Raw genomic sequence first — 24043 nt, forward strand, 5'->3', positions numbered from 1 at the left:
AGTATACCAACCTCAGGATGTCACTACCAGAAGGTAACTTCTTAGTGTTCAGTCTCAATCTGCAGCACTTTTGTCCTTGGTCCCTTGTCTCATTGTGTGTGTGTGTGTGTGTGTGTGTGTGTGTGTGTGTGTGTGAGAGAGAGAGAGAGAGAGAGAGAGAGAGAGAGAGAGAGAGAATTTTATGAGCCATGATTATATGATTAGATAGTGTATATGAGGATCTGAATTTGAGCTAGAATTTATTTCTAACCTTGAAATGGTCACTAGATGGCCTGCTAGCATTGCCTTTGTACCAGTCTTTTTGGGATGGAAGTAAGACTTCTGCTGCTGTTTTTAATCTGAAGTGATGTTTTAAATGCTGTTTTTAAATCTAGATTTTACTGGCGCTATAAATTGTTTAAAGGTTTGTATTTCTACAAAATGGTGGTTTAATGCCCTAAAACGTCTTTTACTCTGCACATAAAAACCAGGCTTTGCAACTTGGTTCTCAAGTGTTGCCAGAATGTTCAGTGTTGGTCTGCATGCTTGGGATGGGTGCTGTTCAGATAATAGAGATTTAATAGGTACATTAAAATAGGAAAGTCTTAATGTTCAAAGGCATATTTGGCTTAAGAAAAAAGTGCAGAAAACAGAGGGATAACTTTTAAAATGTGGGATCAATGTGCTCATTAACTTGTTAGAGGCTTATTTATGGAGATTGAAATGAAAACACCCGGGCTACTATTTCTAGGGGGCATCTGTTGAACGACCAGCTGAGCTTCTCCCTGTGCATGATAAAGCTAGAGAGTCAGCATAGAGCCTTTGTTTAGTCAGTGAAGTAACCAATGCTTCTTAAACGCTTTTTGTCTACAAGTCTCATTGCTCTCACTTCAGACTAGTTTCTAGTAGAAGGAAATAGAGCACCTCTGTTTTAGTTCTTGAGCTTAGAGCAAGATGGGGAAGAGCTGACCTCTGACTCGGGAGACCTGAATTCATGACCAGCTTCTGACTCCTAAGAGACTGGACAAATAGCCAACAGGCACTGGCTCTTATCCACTAGGCCTTCATTACCTCTATGAACATTATCATGGGCCAATCCAAAACAGACCTAAAACCACCCAGAGTCAGTCTTCATTTGGGTTTCTGAATTAACTTTTTAAAGATCCTCACCCATAGATAAGACTAGATTGATATGCCCATCTAAGGAAAACCTAGTTGTTTTCTTACAAAGTTTCACCCTTCTGCTGCTGGGGTTAGGGGTGAGGCATTTAGGCCTGTGAGTTTTTGCTACTTGGTTGGCCTGTGCTCTGTTATTTTTGTTTTAAGGGAAATTGCCTGAAATAAATTATTTTATGTGCAAGTTGCAAAGAGCACACAGTTTCCAAGAGCAGATTGGGTGTCTGGAGATCCTAAGAAATTCCCAAGGCAAATGGACAGCTTGTGTGTGTCAGGAAAGCAGTTTCAATTTCTGTTGTCCAGATATCCTGACTTTTTCTTTGAGGTGGTTTTATCCCTCTTAGAGATTGAATAACTCATGATTTGTCACTAGAATGTGCTAGAAATGGAGTTTTTTGTCCTCCTTTGCCCTTCTTTAGATTCCTACTTGACCAGTTGTCTATGTCCCTGCCTCAGCCTCTAATGTGGAAGCAATACAGTGCAGCTTGGAGGATCTCTCTCCCCTTCTGCCTTATTCTTATTATGCTATGTCTTTGTGTTAATTCCAGAAGTATAATTTAGGTGCCTTTTTGAAAAATGATCTCTTAGCTCTAATTTTAATGTTTAGGCAACAAAAATGTTTTGTATTTGAATTCTGAGACTGTAAATTAATGTGAAAATTGAGCTGAGTAGGGGTTTTAAAAAATATACTTTATTTTTTTAATCAAGAATTTTGTATTCATGTGACCAAGAACCTGTCCCAAGAAACAGACTAAGAAACACTTAAAAAGAAAAGAAAACATTTTTACCTTTTACTTATCTGCTTTTAGCTCTCATTCCTAGAAGAATGATTTTCTTTTAAGAATGGGTTTGCTTAATAGATCTTAGATCTAGAGATTCATGGGACTTCGAGGCTGACCTGTACAACTTCCATATCTTACAGAAGAAGAAACTGAGATGTAGGAAAATTTAAGTGATTGGTCCAAGTCATACAGGCGGTGGGCAAGATTTGAATCCAACTTCTCTATCTCAAGATCCTTTCCACTGTGCCCTGCTACCTGCCCATAAAGGACTTACTATAACATCAGAATTTGAGATGATCATAAAACACTATTCTCTCTTTGACCAAAGTAAATACTCTTGGAGAACAGTGAATTGCAAATTCAGAAATTTAATGTATTTATTTCTACAGGAGAGCATGTTTGAAATGAAAACATTGGCTTCAACATACTTAAGTAGTGTTTTTAGGGCTCAAATTTTATTCTGAAACACAGCCCTTTTTTTCAAAGACAAATAGAATTAGGTGTAAATTGAGACTATAAATTAATACTAAAGTATAGCCAAGGAAGAGTTTTAAAAACCCATATCTAGTAGTATAGGAACATTTTGTGGGATACTCTGGAATTGAATCATTTATTTTTTTAATTGAATTTTTAATTTAGCAAGCATTCATTTTCTTTCTCTCATTTCCACCCCCCACCCTGAATTGAAAAGAGAGGAGAAAAAAAAAACCTCCTTGTAATAAATGAGCATAGTCAAGCAAAGTAAATCCCCACATTGTCCAAGTATAAAATATATATTTCATTATACACCTGAGTCCAACATGTCCCTAACAGATCACTTGTCCTTTGTCATCATGATTGTCCTTGATTTCATGAGTTTTTAAATCTTTCAGTGATGCTTGTTTTTGCAATGTTATTATACTAGTATTGATTCATGCAAATCTTCCCAGGCATCTTTGATTATTGTATTCAGCAGAAAGAAGTTGACCCTTAGTTAATGGGTACCTTTTATACATTAGTGGACTTGCATGGAGAGGGAATAAATAGCATAAGAATGAAACATTCTCTGCTCTGCTATCAGTCAAATAATATGTATGAGGAAGGTCCTATTTATCTAGCCCTTATGAGTTTTCCCTTGATCTTTTCAAGACCATTTCATCCTCTAGACTCCAAATCTTAGCTTTCTTCATGGGTCTCTTTTACATAGGATTTTCCAGATTAGATTTGTATTCTTGCCATTGTACTCCCCCCCCCCCACCCTTGATATAGCTTACCTATCTATTATGCCCTGTGAATGAATGGAACAAAATTTCCATTTTAACAACTCATGATAAAAGAATCTACTCTGGAATCTGCCACTTCTTATATCATGTGAAACATGTATTTTCAAAAACCCCAAACCAACAAAGAAAAACAACCTCCAAACTTTTGGGATGTAGTATACCTCAGAGTGTTCAATCCAAATGAGATTTATATATGTGTGTGTGTGTGTGTGTGTGTGTGTGTGTGTGTGTGTTATTCAATAGCAATAAGAATGCTTTTTCGATAAATGTAAACCAAATGAAAAATATTTAATGTTGCTTTTGTTTTTTTTTCTTTGTATAGGATATTGTGCCTGTAGATGCCTCTTATGAAGTAAAGGAGTTGTATGTTCCAGAAAATAAACTTCAGTTGGCAAAAACAGATGCAGAAACTTTACCAGCATTGAAAATAAATAAGGTAGGGGTTAGATGAGATTTATTTTCTTTGTAGACAAAATATGTGTGGCTATCTCTACTAGTGAAATAACATAAGCTTACATTACTAGGGTATCCAGAATTACTAGAACTCATATGTTTTTACTTTTTTTTTGTGACATCCTTTTTCTTGCTTTGTAGAGCCTTGTTTGATATGCAATAGCTTGCTCACCCTCACCATATGTCTCTTTATTGCCTTCTCTGTCTGAGACTAATTTTTAATTCTTTGGAGTTTAGGCTGGAGGCAGCTAGGAGATGCAGTGGATCAGGTGTTAAGACTAGGAGCTCGGAAGTTAGCCCCACCTCAGACGCTTACTCATTGTGAGATTGTGGATAGGTCATCTAACCTGTTTTCTTGGTTTCATCTTGTATTAAAAGGGAAGCCCTACTTTAGTAACTACCTTACTTAGCACCTAATTTATAATATTGTTGTGGGATCCAAATGAGTAGCAGTGTCAACTTAAAGCACATAGGAATGCTAATTTTTTGTGAGCTAAGCATTTATTCAGTACCTGCTCTGCTCTAGGGACTGTGATAAACATTTTTGTTTGTTTTTTTGCAAGGCAATGAAGTTAAATGGCTTGCCTGAGGCCACACAGCTAGGCAGTTATTAAGTATCTGAGGCTGGATGTGAACTCAGGACCTCCTCACTCCAGGGCCAGTACTCTATCCACTACCCACCCAGCTGCTCCGAAACACATTTTTGGCAAACATGTCTTATGTTTTATGCCTCTTGATATTACTGTCATAGGACCACTAATCAAGCACATTTCACTTGTTACTTCTCTCAAGAACTTTTCACAATTTTAGTTATTCATGACAGGTTCTTTGCTGGGGGAGAGCTTTTAAGTAGTCTTGCCCTGCCAAATCAGATTGTTTTTCAGTCAAATGAAGGCTATCACAGGGAGATATTTTATTATCTTCATCTTTTGATCATTTATTTTATAGTAAAGATGTGGTCTCCTGTGGAATAACCCATGTCTATTTTCTTCTAATCCCTATAGCAATGTCAGATAAAAATAGTTATATTAATTCTGTTCTCATTTTAGACACTGGTTTTATAGAATATTTTATTTAGTATTCCAAGCCATAATGGGTAAATCCTTCCAACTATGATGGAAGTGAAAGAACTACTGGCACAAGCCTGCCATCCCCCCGTGGAGATGCCAGTGGGAGGCTCAAAGAGCCTAGTTTGGCAGAGGGATGCTGCTGGGTGAGGAGATCCAGATACTGACAGAAGGGAGAAGATGTGAACTTGGATTTTCTTGACTCCAGATCCATTCCTCTATCTAGGCATTGTGCTAGCTAGCTGTGACATTTTATTTTATTTTATTTTTTATTTTTTAGTTTTTTGCAAGGCAATGGGGTTAAGTGGTTTGCCCAAGGCCACACAGCTAGGTAATTATTAAGAGTCTGAGGCTGGATTTGAACTCAGGTACTCCTGACTTCAGGGCCAGTGCTCTATCCACTGTGTCACCTAGCCACCCCCAAGCTGTGACATTTTAAAGAGCAATATAAACATAAACTCTTCTCTCAGTGTCTCTCACTCTCACCACGTCTTTCTGAAAGAGGACTGTTTTAACAGGTCTGCTGCTGCTTTGGATCTGGTTGCTTGCTGCTGTCATTCTTGTCACTCCTGCTGCTAGAAACATTAGAAATAGCAAGTGCAGTCTTCCACTTTATTTCTTCATTGCTCTCCTTTTTATAGTTCTTCTTCTGAAATCTGTCCCCTACAACATTCTTTGTCTCCTTTTTTTTTTTTTTAATGTTGCAAGGTACTTCACAGCTATTATTTCATTTGATCTTACAACAAGCCTTTGGGATAAATGTTATTATCCCCAATTTACAGTTGAAGAAACTAAGGCAGACAGATGAAGTGACTTGCTCAGGATCCCACAACTTGGGTCTTTCTGATATCCAAGCTCTCCTTGCATTATGCTGCCTCCCTTCTTCTTATACAGTACTTTTTTTTTTTTTTTTTTTTTTTAGGTTTTTGCAAGGCAATGGGATTAAGTGGCTTGCCTAAGGCCACATGGCTAGGTAATTATTAAGTGACTGAGACAGGATTTGAACCCAGGTACTCCTGACTCCAGTGCCAGTGCTTTATCCATGCGCCACCTAGCCACCTTTATACAGTACTTCTCAAAGAAATCTGATTTCCAGTCTGGATAATTTAGATAAAATATAAGTTAGTAGCTCCCTCATCTCAAATGGAGATTTTTGTTCTCAGTGTGGCTTGTTAGATTATGGAAAAATTTATATTCTTCTTTGTAAAGTTGATCTTATTTTTTTAAAAAAGTTCTTAAAGTCTGATAGTTTGTTTAGCACAATCCCAGCATTGATTTATTGATGGCTGGCTCGATCTTTTGTGTCATAGCATTGGGTTACTTTTGGCAAATAATTGATTTGTGTGTCTTTGCTTTCCTTTAGTTGGACATGCAGTGGGTGCAGGTTTTGGCAGAAGGCTGGGCGACTCCACTAAACGGTTTCATGAGAGAGAGGGAATACCTGCAGTGCCTTCATTTTGATTGTCTACTGGATGGTGAGACATTTTACATTAAGTATTGCCTTGATTTAGAGAAATTATATCATCATTATTTTTTTAATGATTTCTATTTTCAAGTTTTTCCTAGTAGTATACTGATATTTCAATATTGAAAATTCATGTAAGGCCATATCTTTTTATTTAAGTTAAATATTTTTATTTTTTTCATTGATTTCCATTTTTAACTTAGTTTTTTCTATTTTTTTTTTTTTTGCAAGGCAATGGAGTTAAGTGACTTGCCTAAGATCACATAGTTATGTAAATTAATAAGTGTCTAGCCTGGATTTAATCTCTGGTCCTCCTGACTCCAGGGCCAGTGCTTTATCCACTAAGACACCTAGCTGTTTTAAAAAAAAAAATCATGTATCAGTATATGAACCTAAGAAGCAAAATTAATTTCCTTTTCTTTTTTCTTCCTGTTCTTTGATGAATGTTATGAATTTTCAACTCTATTAATTAACAGATTGCTCCAGTGCAGAAATATCCATAAATAAAAGTTTCCTTGTAAAAAGATCTATATGCTCTAGACTCAGAATGGACTTTAGAAATTGCATGTAGTCCTATCCCCTCATTTTACAGATGAGCAAATTGAATTTTAGGGAGCTTAAATGACCATTTCTGGCAGAGTTGGGATTTGAATTTGGGTTCTATTAGTCTACATTAGTTGGTGCATTTTCTATATCACATTAGCTTTTGCTTCCCAGAAATAATTGCACCCTCTTGATTTTTAGGGAAAAATAATTTTTAGGGTTTAAATAGTTATTTACCCTGTCCTTAGATTCGAAAGTATTGAAAAATAGTTTGTTACAATATTTTAAATTATCTTTTATTTCATCAAACTAAAATAAAAAAGATGGTTAATGAAAAGTTTAAAATTCTTCTCAAGAAGTATTTAAATATTATAAAGGAAATATCTGCAGAAATACTTTCAAGCTTTTCAAATTTATTTTATTTTATTTTTTTCTAATTACATGCAAATGTAGTTTTCAACATTCATCCATTTATAAGTTTGTGAGTTCCATATTTTTCTACCACACTCCCTGCCCTTCCCCTTCCCATGGCAACAACCAATCTGGTAAAAGTTGTATGTGTTCAATCATGTTTAACATATTTCCATGTTAGTCATTTTGTGAAAGAGGAATTGAAACTAAGGGAAGAAAAAGCCATGAGGAAAAGAAAAAACATGAATGAAATTTTTTTAAAATTAATTTTTATTAAAGATATTATTTGAGTTTTACAATCCCCCCCCCCCCCGCTTCTTGCTTCCCTCCCCCCACCCCCCCACAGAAAGCACTCTGTCAGTCTTTACTTTGTTTCCATGTTGTACCTTGATCCAAATTGGGTATGATGAGAGAGAAATCACATCCTTAAAGAAGAGAAGAAAAGTCTAAGAGGTGACAAGATCAGACAATAAGATATCTGTTTTTTTCTAAATTAAAGGGAATAGTCCTTGACCTTTGTTCAAACTCCAGCTCCTTATTTGGATACAGATGGCACTCTCCTTTGCAGACAGCCTAAAATTGTTCCCTATTGTTGCACTGATGGAATGAGCAAGTCCTTCAAGGTTGAACATCACCCCCATGTTGCTGTTAGGGTGTACAGTGTTTTTCTGGTTCTGCTCATTGCACTCAGCATCAGTTCATGCAAATCCCTCCAGGTTTCCCTGAAATCCCATCCCTCCTGGTTTCTAATAGAACAATAGTGTTCCATGACATACATATACTGCAGTTTGCTAAGCTATTCCCCAATTGAAGGACATTTACTTGATTTCCAATTCTTTGTCACCACAAACAGGGCTGCTATAAATATTTTTTGTACAAGTAATGTTTTTACCCTTTTTCATCATCTTTTCAGGGTATAGACCCAGTAGTGGTATTGCTGGGTCAAAGGGTATGTACATTTTTGTTGCCCTTTGGGTGTAGTTCCAAATAGCTCTCCAGAAGGGTTGGATCAGTTCACAGCTCCACCAACAGTGTAATAGTGTCCCAGATTTCCCACATCCCTTCCAACAATGATCATTATCCTTCCTGGTCACATTGGCCAATCTGAGAGGTGTGAGGTGGTACCTCAGAGAAGCTTTAATTTGCATTTCTCTAATAATTAATGATTTGGAGCATTTTTTCATATGGCTATGGATTGCTTTGATCTCCTCATCTGTAAATTGCCTTTGCATATCCTTTCACCATTTGTCAATTGGGGAATGGCATTTTGTTTTAAAAATATGACTCAGTTCTCTGTATATTTTAGAAATGAGTCCTTGATCCATCTCACAATGAGTCCTTTGTCAGAATCATTACCTGTAAAGATTGTTTCCCAATTTACTACACTTCGTTTGATCTTGGTTACATTGGTTTTATCTGTGCAAAAGCTTTTTAGTTTAATGTAATCAAAATCATCTAATTGGTTTTTGGTGATGTTCTCCAACTCTTCCTTAGTCATAAGCTGCTCCCCTTTCCATAGATCTGATTTGCTTATAGTATTGTTTTTTATGTCTAAGTCCTGTAACCATTTGGATCTTATCTTGGTAAAGGGTGTGAGGTGTTGGTCTAATCTAAGTTTCTTCCATACTAACTTCCAATTATCTCAACAGTTTTTATCAAAGAGGGAGTTTTTATCCCAATAGCTGGCCTCTGGGTTTATCAGACAGCAGATTGCTGTAATCATGTCCTGCTTTTATACCTAGTCTATTCTACTGGTCCACCACTCTATTTCTTAGTCAATACCGAATAGTTTTGATGACTGATGCTTTATAATATAATTTTAGATCATTAGGGCTAAGCCACCTTCTTTTGTACTTTTTTCATTAAGCTCCTGGCAATTCTTGACTTTTTATTTCTCCATATGAATTTACTTACAATTTTTTCTAACTCATTAAAGTAATTTTTTGGAATTTTGATTGGTAGGGCACTAAACAGATAGTTTAGGTAGAATTGTCATTTTTATTGTATTAGCTCTGCCTATCCATGAGCAGTTGATATTTGCCCAGTTATTTAAATCTGATTTAATTTGTGTGAGAAGTGTTTTATAATTGTTTTCAAAAAGATTCTGAGTCTGTCTTGGCAAATAGACTCCCAGGTATTTTATATTGTCTGAGGATACTTTGAATGGGATTTCTCTTTCTAGCTCTTCCTGCTGTATCTTGCTAGACATATATATAGAAAAGTTGAAGAGGGTTTATTTTATAACCTGCAACTTTGCTAAAATTGCTAATTGTTTCCAGTAGTTTTTTGGATGATTTCTTGGGATTCTTGGGATTCTCTAGGTAGACCATCATGTCATCTTCAATTGAATGAAATTTTAAATTTAATTTTAATTTAATTTAAATTTTAAAAAAGGGGACTTTTAAAGAAGTTTTTAAGAAGAAAAGTATGCTTTGCTCTGCATTTAGAGTCCATTTTTTTTCTTTCTGTTTTTTGCAAGGCATTGGGGTTAAGTGGCTTGCCCAAGGCCACACGGCTAGGTAATTATTAAATGTCGGATTTGAACTCAGGTACTCCTGACTCCAGGGCCAGTGCTCTATCCACTGTTGCTACCTAACTGCCCCCAGAATTATGTTTTTAAATGCATTAAATAAAAATTTTAAAATCGAGATTTACAAAGAAAACTAGACTTCTGATTCCAGAGCTGGTGTCACTGTGCCACCTATCAGCCCCTTTTTTTCCTTTCTGGATATGGATTTCATTTTCCATAACAGGTCCCTCAGGGTTGTCTTTTGATTGCTGAACTGTTGAGAGGAGCTGTGCCCATCATCCTTGATCCATCTCACAATGTTGCTATTAATGTGCACGGTGTTCTTCTGGTTATAGTCACTTCCCTCAGCATAAGTTCATGCAAGTCTTTCCAGTCTTGCTCATGATTTCTTACATATACATGTATAAATAAATAACATTTGTACACCATTCATATACAATAACTTGTTAAACCATTTCCCAATTGATTCCAGTTCTTTGCTACTACAAAAAGAACTGCTATAAATATTTTTGTACATGTGAATCTTTTCCCCTTTTTTATGATCTCTTTGGGATACAACTAGTACTGATTTTGTTGCATGGAAGGGTATGCACAGTTTTATTGTTCTTTGAGTTCCAAATTGTTCTCCAGTAGGGTTGGATCAATTCACAACTCTATTAGTGTCCTAGTTTCCCCACAACTTCTCCAGCATTGACAGTTTCCCTTTTTTGTCATCTTAGTCAGATTGATAGGTATGAAGTGATACCTCAGAATTTTAATTTGTATTTGTCTAATCAAAAATGATTTGGATCATTTTTTCATGTGACTAGAGATAGCTTTAATTTCTTCATGTGAAAACTGCCCGTTTATATACTTTGATCATTTAATCAAACTGGAGAATGACTTGTATTCTTATAAATTTGATTCAGTTTTCTTATATTTTAGAAATGAATCCTTTATTGAAAACACTAATTGTGAAAATTGTTTCCCAGCTTTCTGTATTCCTCCTAATCTTGAATGCATTGGTTTTATTAGTGCAAAACCTTTTTAATTTAATGTGATTAAAATCATCTATTTTGCAATTAATAGTGTTTGGTCCATAAACTTCTTCCCTCTCCATAGATTGACAGATAGAGTAGTTCTTGTTCTCTTTATTTGTCTGTGGTATTGTCCTTTATGTCTAAATCCTCTACTTATTTTGATCTAATTTTGGTATGGGTGTGAGATTTTTATAGTGAGTTTTTATCCCAGAAGCTAGAGCCTTTGAGTTTATCAAACAGTAGATTATTTTAGTCATTTGCCATTTTTTTTTGTACCTGATCTAGTCCACTGATCTAGTTCTCTTTCTTAGCCTGGATCAGACAGTTTTGATGACTGCTACTTAACAATACAGTTTTAGATTTGTACAGCTTGGCCACCTACCTTTGCATTTTTCTCCCCCATTAATTCCTTCGTTATTCTTGGTCTTTTGTTGCTCCAGATGAATTTTGTTACTATTTTTTCTAGCATTATAAAATAGTTTTTGGTGGTTTGGTTGGTATGTCACTGAATGAGTAATTTAAATTAGGTAGAATTGTCATTTTTATTATATTAGCTTGGCTTACCCTTGAGGAATTGACATTTTTCCAGTTGTGTGGATCTGACTTTATTTGTATGAAAAGTGTTTTTTGTTCATATAATTTCTGGGTTTGTCTTGGTAGGTTCCTAAGTATTTTATGTTGTCTACAGTTAATTTAAATGGAATTTCTGTTTCTATTCCTTGTTGGAACCTTGTTCATATACAGAAATGCTGGTGATTTAGGTAGGTTTACTTTATATCCTTCTACTTTGCTAAAGTTGTTGTTTCAAGTAGTCTTTAATTGATTTTCTAGGATTTTCTTTAGTATCCCATCATATTTTCTGCAAACAGTGAAAGTAGTTAAATATTATAAACATATATGCATAAATATTTTCAAGCTTTTATAAATATAATTTTCTAAGACTTTAAAGACATTCATTTTTGATGGCATTATTTTGATTTATTGACAAATATATAAAGTCATGAAAGTTACTAAGGATTGTGGTTATTAGTTCATAACAATTAAAACCCACACTAACCTTTAACTTTACAGTGTAATTTCTGTTGGAAAATGTAGCTTACTGCATTGAGTGGACTATTATTAACTATGATGGTGGCCTGTTAAATTACTGCTAATTTCAGTCTGAGTGCTGTAAAGTAAAACAAAGCAGTTTTTCTGAGATCTACTTTTGGACTTTGGTGAGTTAGCCATACTTTCCTAGAGATCTTAATTGCAAACATATAGATGAAATTTCACCTTTTGATTTTCTCCCTCAGCAGAAAAAAACAAGATCCAATTGTCATTTCCTCTGTAGCAAGGGCCCTGAGCTCCATGGACCCAGAGGTTTCAGGGCATCTGTAAACTTGAATGGGGGAAAAACTACATCTTGATTTATACTAATCTTTGGTTTCCTTTATAATACTTTATATTTTAATTTGTGCACTTTAAAAAATGATTCTCCCAGGGATCCCAGGCTTCATCAGACTGCTAAAGGGGGTCCAAGACAGACTGAAAAGGTTAGGAATCCCTCCTCTGTAGGAATGGTTGTCTATCTGTGATGCAAATGGACCCTTTTATCCTTTGCTTCATCTGAAAGGAATGTTAGTAATTTTAAGACCGTCAGCAGTTATTTTTTAATTTTGTTTTTGCTTCTCTTGTCCAAAGAGATTTCTGCTGATACTTTGATTTCTGAAACAAGGGTAGTATATGTCATTTCAGTCTGATGACTTCACTTAAACAAATCCACATGGATTTGTTGGACATTCATCCAAGAAAATCTGCTTTCTTACCATGTAAGCAGGAGCAAACAAAATGGATCAGGTTGGAATCTGGCCTTCTGGTCAGGTTGGATTGGGGAGAGGGGAAGGGTCCTTAAATTGAGCCAGCCAACTGTGAATCCTGCTTATACTTTGTGACCAGTGATAGTGAGGTTAATGATGACATTATAAGGAATTTCTGCCCTCCTGCACTGTGTAGGAGCTAGATATTTTGCCAGCAGGTATCCTGTTAGCTTTGGAAAGATGCTAGGAGGTGCATTCTCTCATGCTTATGGGCTGGGAGTGGAGCCCTGCCTTCCTTTTGATATATTATACCCAACACAAGGACAGTTAGGTGGTGCAGTGGATAGAGTACATTCAAATTTGACTTATTAGTTAGGTGATCCTGGGCAAGATACTAGATCTTGTTTGCCTCAGTTCCTCATCTGTAAAATGAACTGGAGAAGGAACTGACAAATTATTCTACCACCTTTGCCAAGAAAATTCCAAATGAGGTCACAAAGAGTTGGACCACCACAACCACTTACCACCACATAGAGCATATCAGTTAGAAAGGTGCAGAGTCAGGAAAGGGCCAAGAATGTTTATTATAGAGCATTAGTGTTGTCTAAAACCCTGGTTCTTAATCTGGGAGTCTTAATTTAAGAATCTTTCCTCTCCTCAAACTGAAATTTAGCATTTTCTTCAATTCTTGAGAAGGAGGATTCTGAGAAGGGAATGGGAGGCTTCTTCAAGACTGCTCAGAGGGGCTCAAGCCCTCAGTGTAGAGGTCTAGTTAGACATGAAGGGTCCAAGTACTTGTTTAATGAAGACCAGTATGGCAAGTCGGCATCACAAGCTGCCTTCTCAGCACACTCTCCCCCCTTTATATTTCAGTTGTATTTTCTCACACTAGTTATAAGCAACAGCTCTGGGGTCCACAGTATGTGCCAGGGTGGTTCCTAGGTTGCTGCAGAATCCTTGTGTGGACAACATTTCATTTGGCCATTTTTCTAAAACACAGGCTCTGGTTAGCAGTAGGTCTGCCTGCCCTGCACAAAGTAGCTGCTTCTCTGTTGGCATTTGATACCTATTTTTCTGAGTACTAATGGAGCATGGGTATAGACTTGAGCCCAGAATAATCTTAGCACGAAGAATGCCCCCTAAACTTTCAAGGGAGTGTCTGATAACCTGGGCCATAAGCATGTGTGTTTTTTTCTCTTTCCCATAGGAGGAGTGATTAACTTGTCAGTGCCTATAGTTCTGTCAGCTACTCAAGAGGACAGAGAGCGACTGGATGGCTGTACAGCATTTGCTCTGATGTATGAGGGTCGTCGAGTGGCCATTCTCCGAAATCCAGAGTTCTTTGAACACAGAAAAGAAGAACGCTGTGCTCGACAATGGGGAACAACCTGCAAGGAACACCCATACATCAAGGTTCTATTACCCCTTCCTTAAGTCTTTGAATTTCTAGTGATCTGTGTTAGCTTGTGTTTTATCATGACCATTATGATCTTGCTGTTGGGCTGCTTGATTGGGATAGCAAAGCCTTGCAGATTCAAGATCACTCAACTAGGTGGAGAGATTGAAACCATTTATTCCTGACCTTGTCTCTTGGGGGTGGAGAAGCAGTTATGGGACACATCATGAGTCCACCAGGAAAAAGTCATACCAGAATAATCTGACCCCCTCCCCTTTTTTTTTTTTGCAAGTAATGACTTGCCCTAGCACACTGCTAGGTAATTAATTTATTAAGTGTCTGAGGCCAGATTTGAACGCAGGTTCTCCTGACTCCAGGGCCAGTGCTCCCTCCACTGTGCCACCTAGCTTCCCTCGACCCCTTTGTTTTTGCACAAAAACAGGACTAGGGGGTTAGGAGAATGCCATGGGAATAATATATCTACATTTCATTAAGTAATTTGGCAAAATTTCTCACAGTATCATTGTGAATTGAATGGAGAGATATGGACTAGATATCTTACAGTTTAAGTAGATTCAAAATTAATTTATCCAGATATACGTAACCTTTTTTGTGATGACCTTTTCAGAAAAAAATGATTTCAGATGCCTAAAACAAAATACCTGGGGTTACCAAGGAAATCAGTCTTAAAAGAGTTAGTACCTTTTTTAATTAAACTTAAAAAAATTAGATAGAAAATTAACTCACTGTGATAAGTTTTTGTAGATTTTACATACTAAATTCAAGGATATTCAATATATTTGAGAGACTTGATAGAGACCTTGGGGCCATCCAGTTCAGCTCCCTGACTCATGGAAGAATTCCTTCTATAACCACAGTGGCCACATCTCCAGGGCCAGGGAGCTCATCACTTCATTTGTAAGCCACTTTAAAAACGCATTAAGACGTTGGGGACACCCTATGTAACTATACTGAAATACAGTTTTAAAAATATTTTTTGAAAGTCATGGTTTTGAGGTTTGAGAATTGATTTTATAGATACATATGAAAACTAAAAGGAGAAGGGATGCTGCAGGCTTCTCATTCAACAATATTTTGTCCAAACATTTTCTCAGCAAAGATAAAGCTGTAGTTGACCCTTTCATCAAAGTTGCAGATCGCATGCAGCAAGTAGGAATAGGTAATATGTGGTACAGCAGTCCTGCCTGTGGGTTCAAAAAAATCAGCTGAGCTAATGCAGGATGAATAAGATATGTCAGATCCAAGGGTTTTAATTAGCTATCGTTGCTATTCATCCCTTGTTTCATGGTGATGTCTTGACTTGAGTTGGATTTAAGTGAAGCAGATATGCACAGTCATCAGCCTCACTCTTCCTGAGTCTTCCAGTGGCTAGTGATGGCCTGGGATGCAGTGGATCCTTGACCTCTCGATGTCTGAGCAGCTCTGGGCACTCCACAACACTGTTACAGCCGCCTTCATGGACATGGGGACAAATTGTTCTCAGCCACCATTTGGCCAGGGGAAGTCTCCAAATGCTTAGGTTGGCATTGCCCTAATTCACCAATAGGTTTGAGGCCTAGCTTAGCAGGATGTAGCTGCTGCATGTGCTACAGCTTCTTGGAATGATGGGAGTTGGGTGACAGGTAGACACCAAAGCATCCTTGAAAATGACTTGGCAAGCTCTCATGCCAGAGCTCGTGGTCCTCCCTGAAAACCCTATACATCCTTGGTTGCCTATAAGTGCAAAATGAGGCAGATTTGCTGTGGCTGCCACAAAAACTTAATTCAGGGTCAGATCATGATCATAGCAGCATGTCTAGAAAGAGAAGGAAGCTAATATGCTGTGCTCTGTGCTGGGCAGGCCATGTTGGGAGTATTGTGTTCAAATGTGGCACTGTATATGAGCCTGGATATTGAATAATTAGAGGGTGTCTAAAGGAAGGTGACCAAGGTAGTGGAGAAACTGGAAAGCATGCAATTTGAAGATCATTTTAAGGAAATGGAAGTCTAGCCTGGAGAAGAAAAGGTGTGTATATTATAGCTGACTTGAAATATTTGAAGACCTAAACTTCATCTGCTTGACTTTGGAAGGAAGACGTGGAACCAATGGGCTCTTTTAGGCCTCATTTTTTTGGCAGATGATTTATCCCATTCTGCCTCTCCCTTTTTCTTTCAATGCCTTCTTCTTTCTCACCCCTTAATTTTATTTTTTTAGGTAATTATCCCATCAGTTCAACTCACACCTGTGCCCTCTGTTTATTCCTTCTAACTTCCCTAGTAATGAGAAAGGATTTAGGAGTTGCGAGTATCATTTTGCCATGTAGATATGTGAACAGTTTAACCTTATTGAGTCTTATAATTTCTCTTTCCTCTTTATTTTTTATGCTTCTTTTGAGTCTTATATTTGAAAGCTAAAATTTATATTCAGCTCTGGTCTTCCATCAAGACTGCTTGAAAATCCTCTGTTTCAGGGTGGCTAGGTGGCCCAGTGGATAAAGCACCGGCCCTGGAGTCAGGAGTACCTGGGTTCAAATCCGGTCTCAGACACTTAATAATTACCTAGCTGTGTGGCCTTGGGCAAGCCACTTGACCCCATTTGCCTTGCAAAAACCTAAAAAAAAAATCCTCTGTTTCATTGAATGTCTATACCCCCCTTCTCCTGTTTCACCCCCTCTTCCCCAAAGATTATACTCAGTTTTGTTTGGTAGGTGATTCGTCTTTTGCCCTATGTCAGAACATCATATTCCAAGTCCTCTTGTTTAATGTAGAAGCTGCTATTTCTTGTCTTATCTTAATTATGACTTCACGATTATTTCTTTCCAGCTGCTGCAGTATTTTCCTTTGACCAGGGAGCTCTTGAATTTGGTTAAGTATTTTTGGAAATTTTCATTTTGAAATCTCTTTCAGTAGATGAGTAGTAGATTTTTTTCACTTTCTATTTTACCTTCTGGTCCTAGAACAGCAGAGTGATTTTCCTTGATAATTTTTTTTTTTTTTAGGTTTTTTTGCAAGGCAAATGGGGTCAAGTGGCTTGCCCAAGGCCACACAGCTAGGTAATTATTAAGTGTCTGAGACTGGATTTTGAACCCAGGTACTCCTGACTCCAGGGCCGGTGCTTTATCCAACTGCGCCACCTAGCCACCCTGATAATTTCTTGAAGAGTGATGTCTAGATTTTATCTTTTTGGTCATGGCTTTCATTGATTAACGTTTTTCATTTCCTGTTTACCTTTTTATGTTATTGAGTCTTTTATTTGAAGATTGAATTTTCTGTTACGATCTGGTTTCTTTATCAGGAAAACCTCAGATTTCAATAAATTTTGCAGACTAGTTGGTTTTTGGGTTGTAATCCAATCTCCTTTGTCTTCCAGTATATCATATTCTAGACCCTATCTATGATCCTTTAATATTTAATCTAAAAGACCTGTGTAATACTGACTGTAGCTTTTTTTTTTCCTGATTGTAGCTTTTTGAATGGTTTCTTCCTAGTTGCCTGTAGTATTTTCTTCTTGGCCTAATAATTCTAGAATTTGACTGTAATAATCCTTAGTGTTTTCACTTTCAGAGGAGTTGGGTGGATTCTTTCAATGACTTTTATCCTCTGGTTCTAGGATATCAGGGCAGTTTTCTTGAAGGACATTTGTCCAGGCTCTTTTTTTTTTTTGACCATGACTTTCAGGTACTTTATTCATAGTCTAGTAATTCTTAGGTTATTAAATAATTCTTAAATTATCTCTCCTGGATCTATTTTGCAGGTCAGTTGTTTTTCTAATGAGGTATTTCACATTTTCTCCTATTTTTTATTCTTTTGATTTTGTTTGTTATTTGATGCCTTATAAAGTCATTAGCTTCTACTTACCCAATTCTCATTTTTAAAGACCTATTTTCCTTCAGTAAGCTTTTGTAATTCCTTTTTCATTTGTCCAATTCTGCTTTTTAAGAAGTTCTGTTAGGTGAATTTTTTGTATATGTTTTTCCATTTGAGCAATTCTGCTTTACATTGTATTCTTATTATTGGATTTTTGTGCCTCTTTTACCATTTAGTGACCTTTTTAAAAAACGTATTTTTATTTATTTATTATTTATAAAGTATTATTCTTTTTAAACATTATTTTTACCTCCTTTCCCAAGCTGTTGACTCTTTTTTCCCATGATTTTCTTGTATTGCTCTCATTTCTTTCCAGTTTTTGTTCTACATTTTTTGCTTGATTTTTAAAATCTTTTTTTTTTTTTTGAGTGCTTTCATGGCCTGAGACCAATTTATTTTTTTCTTTGAGGCTTTCGATGTAGCAGTTTTGATTTTGTTGTTTTCTGAATCTGCGTTTTGATCTTCCCTGCCACCATAGTAACTTGCTATAGCCTGGATCTTTTTCTGCTGTTGACTCATTTTTCTCCCTATTTGTTGATTTTTAACTCTGTGCTAAAGTGGAGCTCTGCTTCTAGAGTGGAGAGGGGAATGTCCCAAGTTCAGATTGTTTGGGTAGCTTTTTTCACAGATAATTTTGGGTACCTGTAAGTCTTCAGTTCTTTTAAGGTGGTGTGATCTAGGGAAGAGATGTGTTTACTGATCTCCTGGCCTGTGCTCTGATCTGAGAGACCACAAGCAGGACCTAGGACCCAGCTCCCCTTTTGCCTCAAACCAAGACTACAACCCAGATCCACATATGGGCAATGCTGTAGAGTCCTTCTTCTAGTACCAGCAAAGGTATTCCTATAATCTCTTTCTGTCCATTTGTGTACAGAGAGAAACTGTTGCTATCACTGCTGCCAATGATTCAGTAACCCCAAATGCTTATTCTTGGTTTGTTGGGGTATGGCTTGTACTGGCTGTACTGGCCTACACTCCCCTCTCGTCCTGGTATAACAGACCTTTGCTGGCCAACTTTCTAAGTTGTTTTGGGCTGGAAAATATCCCATCCTTTTGTAGTTCTGCGACTCCAGAATTTGTTTTGAGGCATTATTTAAAGGTGTTTGGAGGGGTTTCATGGAGAGCTCATAAGAGTCCCCACCTTTTCTCTGCCATCTTGGTTCCACTCCTTTCTTTAATGTTACAGAAATGACTTTTATTCAGTTAGTTAGATGAAGATTTTATTTTACAACTTTCTTGTACTACTGGTTTATACTATTTTCCATAGATAAACTTCATTTGAGTACTGTCTGAATTATCACAAATTACTTGTTCAAATTATTGAAGTTTTTTTTGAAAGCAGGCTGGATTTTTTCCTTTTATGTTTTTGCATTAGTACATATTGGTGGAATAAAGCAAGCATTCCCATAACAAAGTACAATAAAAAAGATGATTGTACACAATCTATGAAGTATACAAATCTATGAAGTATAACTTGCTATTCCTTTCAAATATACAACAAAAGTTAATGTTGATTTATTTTTCTTTCTTTTTTTTTGCCTGCCCTTTCCCTACCATGCCCTAGAGATGGTTATCATTAAGCAAAAAGAGAGAGTGTGTGTGTGTGTGTGTGTGTGTGTGTGTGTAAACTATACACATTTCTATTTATCAGGTATTTTTCTGAATGCAGAGAACATTTTTCTTCATTTGTCCTTTATAGTTAATTTGGATATTTATAATGGTTGAAATAACCTATTCACTCAAAGTCATTTTCAAAGCAGTATTACAGTGATCTCTTGGTTCTGCTCATTTTGCTCTTCATTATTTCATACAAATCTTTCCATGCTTTTCTAATATCATTGAACTCATTATTACTGAAGACATTAATTAGTATTAGTTAGTGTAATTTAAAAATTATGTGATGATAGAGGACTGTCATGGAATCAAGTAACAGTCATAATAGCTATTGCTTATATAATGCTTTGAAGTTTACAAAGTACTTTATAAATATTAATTCAGTGAGGTACAGATGAAGAAACTGAGGCAAGCAGCGATAAAATGACATGTCAAGGGTCATATAGCTCCTAAGGGTCTGAGACTGGATGTGAACTCAGGTATTCTAAAACACTGACCTTGCACTCCTTCCCCTGTTCTACTCAGCTGACTCTGATTGTAATTATATAATAATTAAAAATAGCTTTTTTAATTGAAAATGTCATTCAGATCTCTAAACTACAAGTAGATGAGAGTCAGGCACCGGATAAGATTTAGGATACACATTTCAATTGCCCCATTAAAATAAAGTATTTAAAGAGATGGAACTGAAATGTTTCCTGACTCCTTCCTGTTCTGGAAATTGAATCCTGCTTTTCTGGCTTAAGGCTTTCTTCTATTTCCTTTTCAGAAGCTTTGTTTGCTGAGATGGCACCATCCCTCTGTCCACTTTGTCTTGTCTACAATCTGCTGTAAATTTGGATGGAAAATGTAATTGTTTGTTTCCTGGCTTCACAGGAACACCCTATTTTCCTACTTCTGTCACAATGGATTAAACAGTCTTTGTAACTGTTCTTCAGGGGAATGAAGCTGTTGTTGGATGTTGTAGGAGGTACAAGGAGAGTGTTCCTTTCTATACCGTGGATACACATTACTTTAATTGTTCATCTTCTGAGAACACATCATTGTATCCAGGACTAGCCAATTAACCTAAATTATGTTAGACATAGTTCAGTATAAGCTCTCATTTCCCAGTTTGTCCTGACTTTACCAGATTCTCATTAGCAAGCATCAAAGCAGTGTTGTACTCTTTTCTACCATAAAAAGTTGTTGATTCTGGCTAGATTTCTCCTTTTGTATTTGCTGCTCCTAGACATAGGTATTTATGGTTGAAAAATGGTCATTTTGATTTTTGAATCCTTTTCCTTGAGTGCCCAGTTAATTTATTGTGAATATTGTTTTCTTAGAAGGTGCCCTACCCCACACATATGGCAGCTTACAATGATACTGACTTCTCTTAACTTCTCCAGCCCTGGCAGTTAGGAAAGCAGGGTTGTTTGATTCAGTTGGTCAGAAACTGCTTCAGGATAGTTTCTCCTGTTGGCTGTCATTGATGAGGGAGCCTATTCTTCATGACATTTAAATGATGTGTTATATGCTGGTATGCTTCTAGGCATCTGAGAGATTTTTGTGTGTCATGGTTATTGTTTGAGAAGGGTAGAACAATTTTAGTGTGATAGATGTGAAGGTTAAAGTGATGCAATTTTCAAAGAAGCACATTTAATGGACCAAAGTTTGCCAAAATGAAGTCACATCTTTGCTTTGTTGGCAGATGTTTGCATATATGCACAGAATTATATCAGTAATATAATGGTATGGAACACATTTCTCAGATGAAAAGGTCTGTTTCTTGTCATGTTTTGGGATGATAATCGTAACTAGAGCTTCCCCTGCTTTCAGAAAAACTTTACTTGGACCAATTTCATAGAAATATAAGAGAACACAAGTAGAATTTATGCATTTGGTGTTTATCATTTCTATTAATTGTTCAAGCATTGAGTAATTTTTAAAAAGGTATTTTGAGACAGTTTTCTTTTGAAAAATTTTATTGTGTGCAGGATAGCAATTTTTCAATTCTTAATTTATAATAACCTGTGATTTGATTTTAAGAGTTATTTAAATTTTTAAAATAGATCATTTATTTTATTATCCATATTTGATTCAGCAGTCAAAACTTGATTGTTTTCTAACTAGCTACCTATTTGATTAAGATGGAAAAGATGAGCCAAAAGCAAGTGATATTGTTAAACAAGAGAGGGAAGAATCACACCACAAGTTATTTTGGTTTTGTTTATATTTGTTACCATGCGGTGAAGTAGAAAATATATAGGATTGGGGGCTGAGATCTGGGTTCTAGACCTTTTTTTCTTATTAACTGTTTCTATGAGCAGATTGCTTTAGTCCTCTGTGACTTGATTTCCTCTTCTAAATTATATGATTTTAATTGAATTATATGATTTTAAAGTCCTCTTCTAACTCTAAAGTTCTATTGGTTCATCTGTCCAATTAGTAAATAATTATTGAGCATTTATTATGCCTTCTATGCACAGAACCTTGTAAGGTATAGTAGAGTCAACAAAGGTGTCCTAAGTAAGACAGCTCCATGGTACAGCAGATAGAGTGCTGCTCAGGACACTAACTACATGACCCTGGATAAGTCACTTCTCTACACTGACACCACTGGCACATAGCAGGAGCTTAATAAAGACTTCTCTCCTTCCCTTTCCCTATAACTTTCTATTTCAATTTTTTTTTCATTTTTTAAAATTTAAGGCAATGGGATTAAGTAGCTTGCCCAAGGTCACACGTATAGGTAATTAAGTGTCTGAGGTCAGATTTGAACTCAAGTCCTCCTGACTTTAGGGCCAGTGCTCTAGTTGCCACCTAGATAACTGCCCTTCTATTTCAGTTTAACCCCACTGCTTTGGAGGAGGCAGGAATGGGGTAGTATCAGCACAGTTGAAGGGGTTAGTCTTAAGGACAAGGGGAAGATGGTAAAGAAAGAAACAGACTTCTCAAGAAAGAGAGGATGAAAATTGAAATAGCTCCTGCTGTATGACGTGGAACTCTGAAGATATCTGAGAGATCAAGAGACAATGGGACAAAACTGAGGGCCTCGGGGCTAAGGGAAAAGGATTCCTGCAGCTATTCCTGTGGAGTAGGCAGGGTTGTTAAAAGCATTTTGAGAAGTAGTTATTAAGAAGAGGAAGATAATTAAATAGCAGCCCAAACTTAATGCTAAAACCATTAATGTAGCCAGCCACCTTTCAGATTCGTGACTGTCCTAACCATACTTCCCTAAGCAGTCCAGGAATGGGGTTGAAGGAAGAAGGCATTATGGCGGAGGATCCCCCAGAGTCGAGGCACATTGTCTGTTTTTAATAGGACATATTAGTAGAATTAAAGTAGTTTAGTACCCTCAGCTGGTCTGCCACCTCATCTCTCATGCATGTGAATCAATAACCCCACTCACTTTTTGTCCCCTGAGTTTGCAGCTTGGTGAGCAAACCACTTTTATCTTCAGACAACTCTAATAGTTAAGAAGCTCTTTCTTATATTGGGCTCAAATCTACCTCCCTTTAACTCCTACCTGTTGTTCCTAGTTTAATAATATTAATAATAATAATAATAAATAATACCTATTCTTTATTTAATGCTTTGGGCTTTGCAGATTGCTTTACATGTATTATCTCATTTGATCTTCACAACAACCCTATGACATAGCTGTTGTTATTATCACCATTTTTCAGATGAGGGAACTAAGGATGAAAGTGATTTATTGATTTTCCCAAGGTGACAGCTGGGAAGAGTCTGATATAGTACTTGAACTCAGGTCTTCCTAACTCTTTAAGTTCAGCACTCTATCCTCTCTATATTACCCGACTGGCTGCTAGAACTACACAGTAAAGTATAATCTTTGTTCCATGTGAAAATTCTATAATTGTTTGAATATTTTTGATTATATCCCTCTCTAAGTTATCTTCACTCTCTGGTTTGGGAGGGCTTCAGTTTATTCCTTTTCTGAGATTGTTTTCCACTCACTTTCTCCTTTTCATTTTGTTCTGAAGAGCATATTTGTTTAATTAATTTAAATTATAAATTCAAATAAATATTTGTTTGTAGTTATTGTATGTGTCTGGTACATGGTAGGAGTTTAATAAATATTTGTTTGATTAAAGAGTTATCACATCTTAAAATATACAACTTTCAACATTCAAATTTAATGTGAATGGAAGCCTTTGTACTAGCTTTTCATATCTTAGAAAAGGCAGCTGTGGCCCTGTGGGAATACTAATGGACCTGGAATCAGGAAGACTTGAATTCAAACCTGGCTCTGTGATCCTGGGCAAGTTATTTCACCTGCCTCAGTTTCCTCAACTGTAAAAAGGGGTTAATGAGCCTTTATCTGAAAGAATTGTGAAAGTCAAATAAGAATATTTGCAAAGTGCTTAGAACAGTGCCTCTCACTGAATGAACATTTATTTATTTATTTTGATTTTTAAAATTTTCTTTATTTTAGGTAATAGGTTTAAGTGACTTGCCCAAGGTCACATAGCTAGGCAATTATTAAGTGTCTGAGGTCAAATTTGAACTCAGGTTCTCTTGCCTCCAAGACTGGTGCTCTATCCACTATGCCACCTAGCTGCCCCCAGAATGAACATTTATGAATGCTTATTCCCTTCCTACCCCACCAAGAGAATTATATTTACTTATTTGCATTGCTGCTTTTTAAAGGGAATCCTTCCTTGTTTTTTGTTTTTC

At 36.5% G+C, this 24043-nt stretch overlaps 1 protein-coding gene across 2 annotated transcripts in view; it reads left to right on the forward strand.

Moving 5' to 3' along the window:
* PAPSS1 (3'-phosphoadenosine 5'-phosphosulfate synthase 1) overlaps positions 1–24043 on the forward strand; it is a 118727-nt gene that overhangs the window by 48346 nt on the left and 46338 nt on the right. For both annotated transcript variants that reach the window (XR_012476902.1, XM_074228742.1), the window contains exons 6-8: positions 3522–3635; positions 6083–6194; positions 13694–13899. Coding sequence is in view for 1 of the 2 variants with exons in the window: in XM_074228742.1 (XP_074084843.1) it covers positions 3522–3635; positions 6083–6194; positions 13694–13899 (432 nt within the window). In the remaining variant the exon portion in view is untranslated. The remainder of the gene's footprint in view (positions 1–3521; positions 3636–6082; positions 6195–13693; positions 13900–24043) is intronic.

Source organism: Macrotis lagotis, chromosome 3 (assembly GCF_037893015.1).
Source record: "Macrotis lagotis isolate mMagLag1 chromosome 3, bilby.v1.9.chrom.fasta, whole genome shotgun sequence".
NCBI classification, from domain to species: domain Eukaryota; kingdom Metazoa; phylum Chordata; class Mammalia; order Peramelemorphia; family Peramelidae; genus Macrotis; species Macrotis lagotis.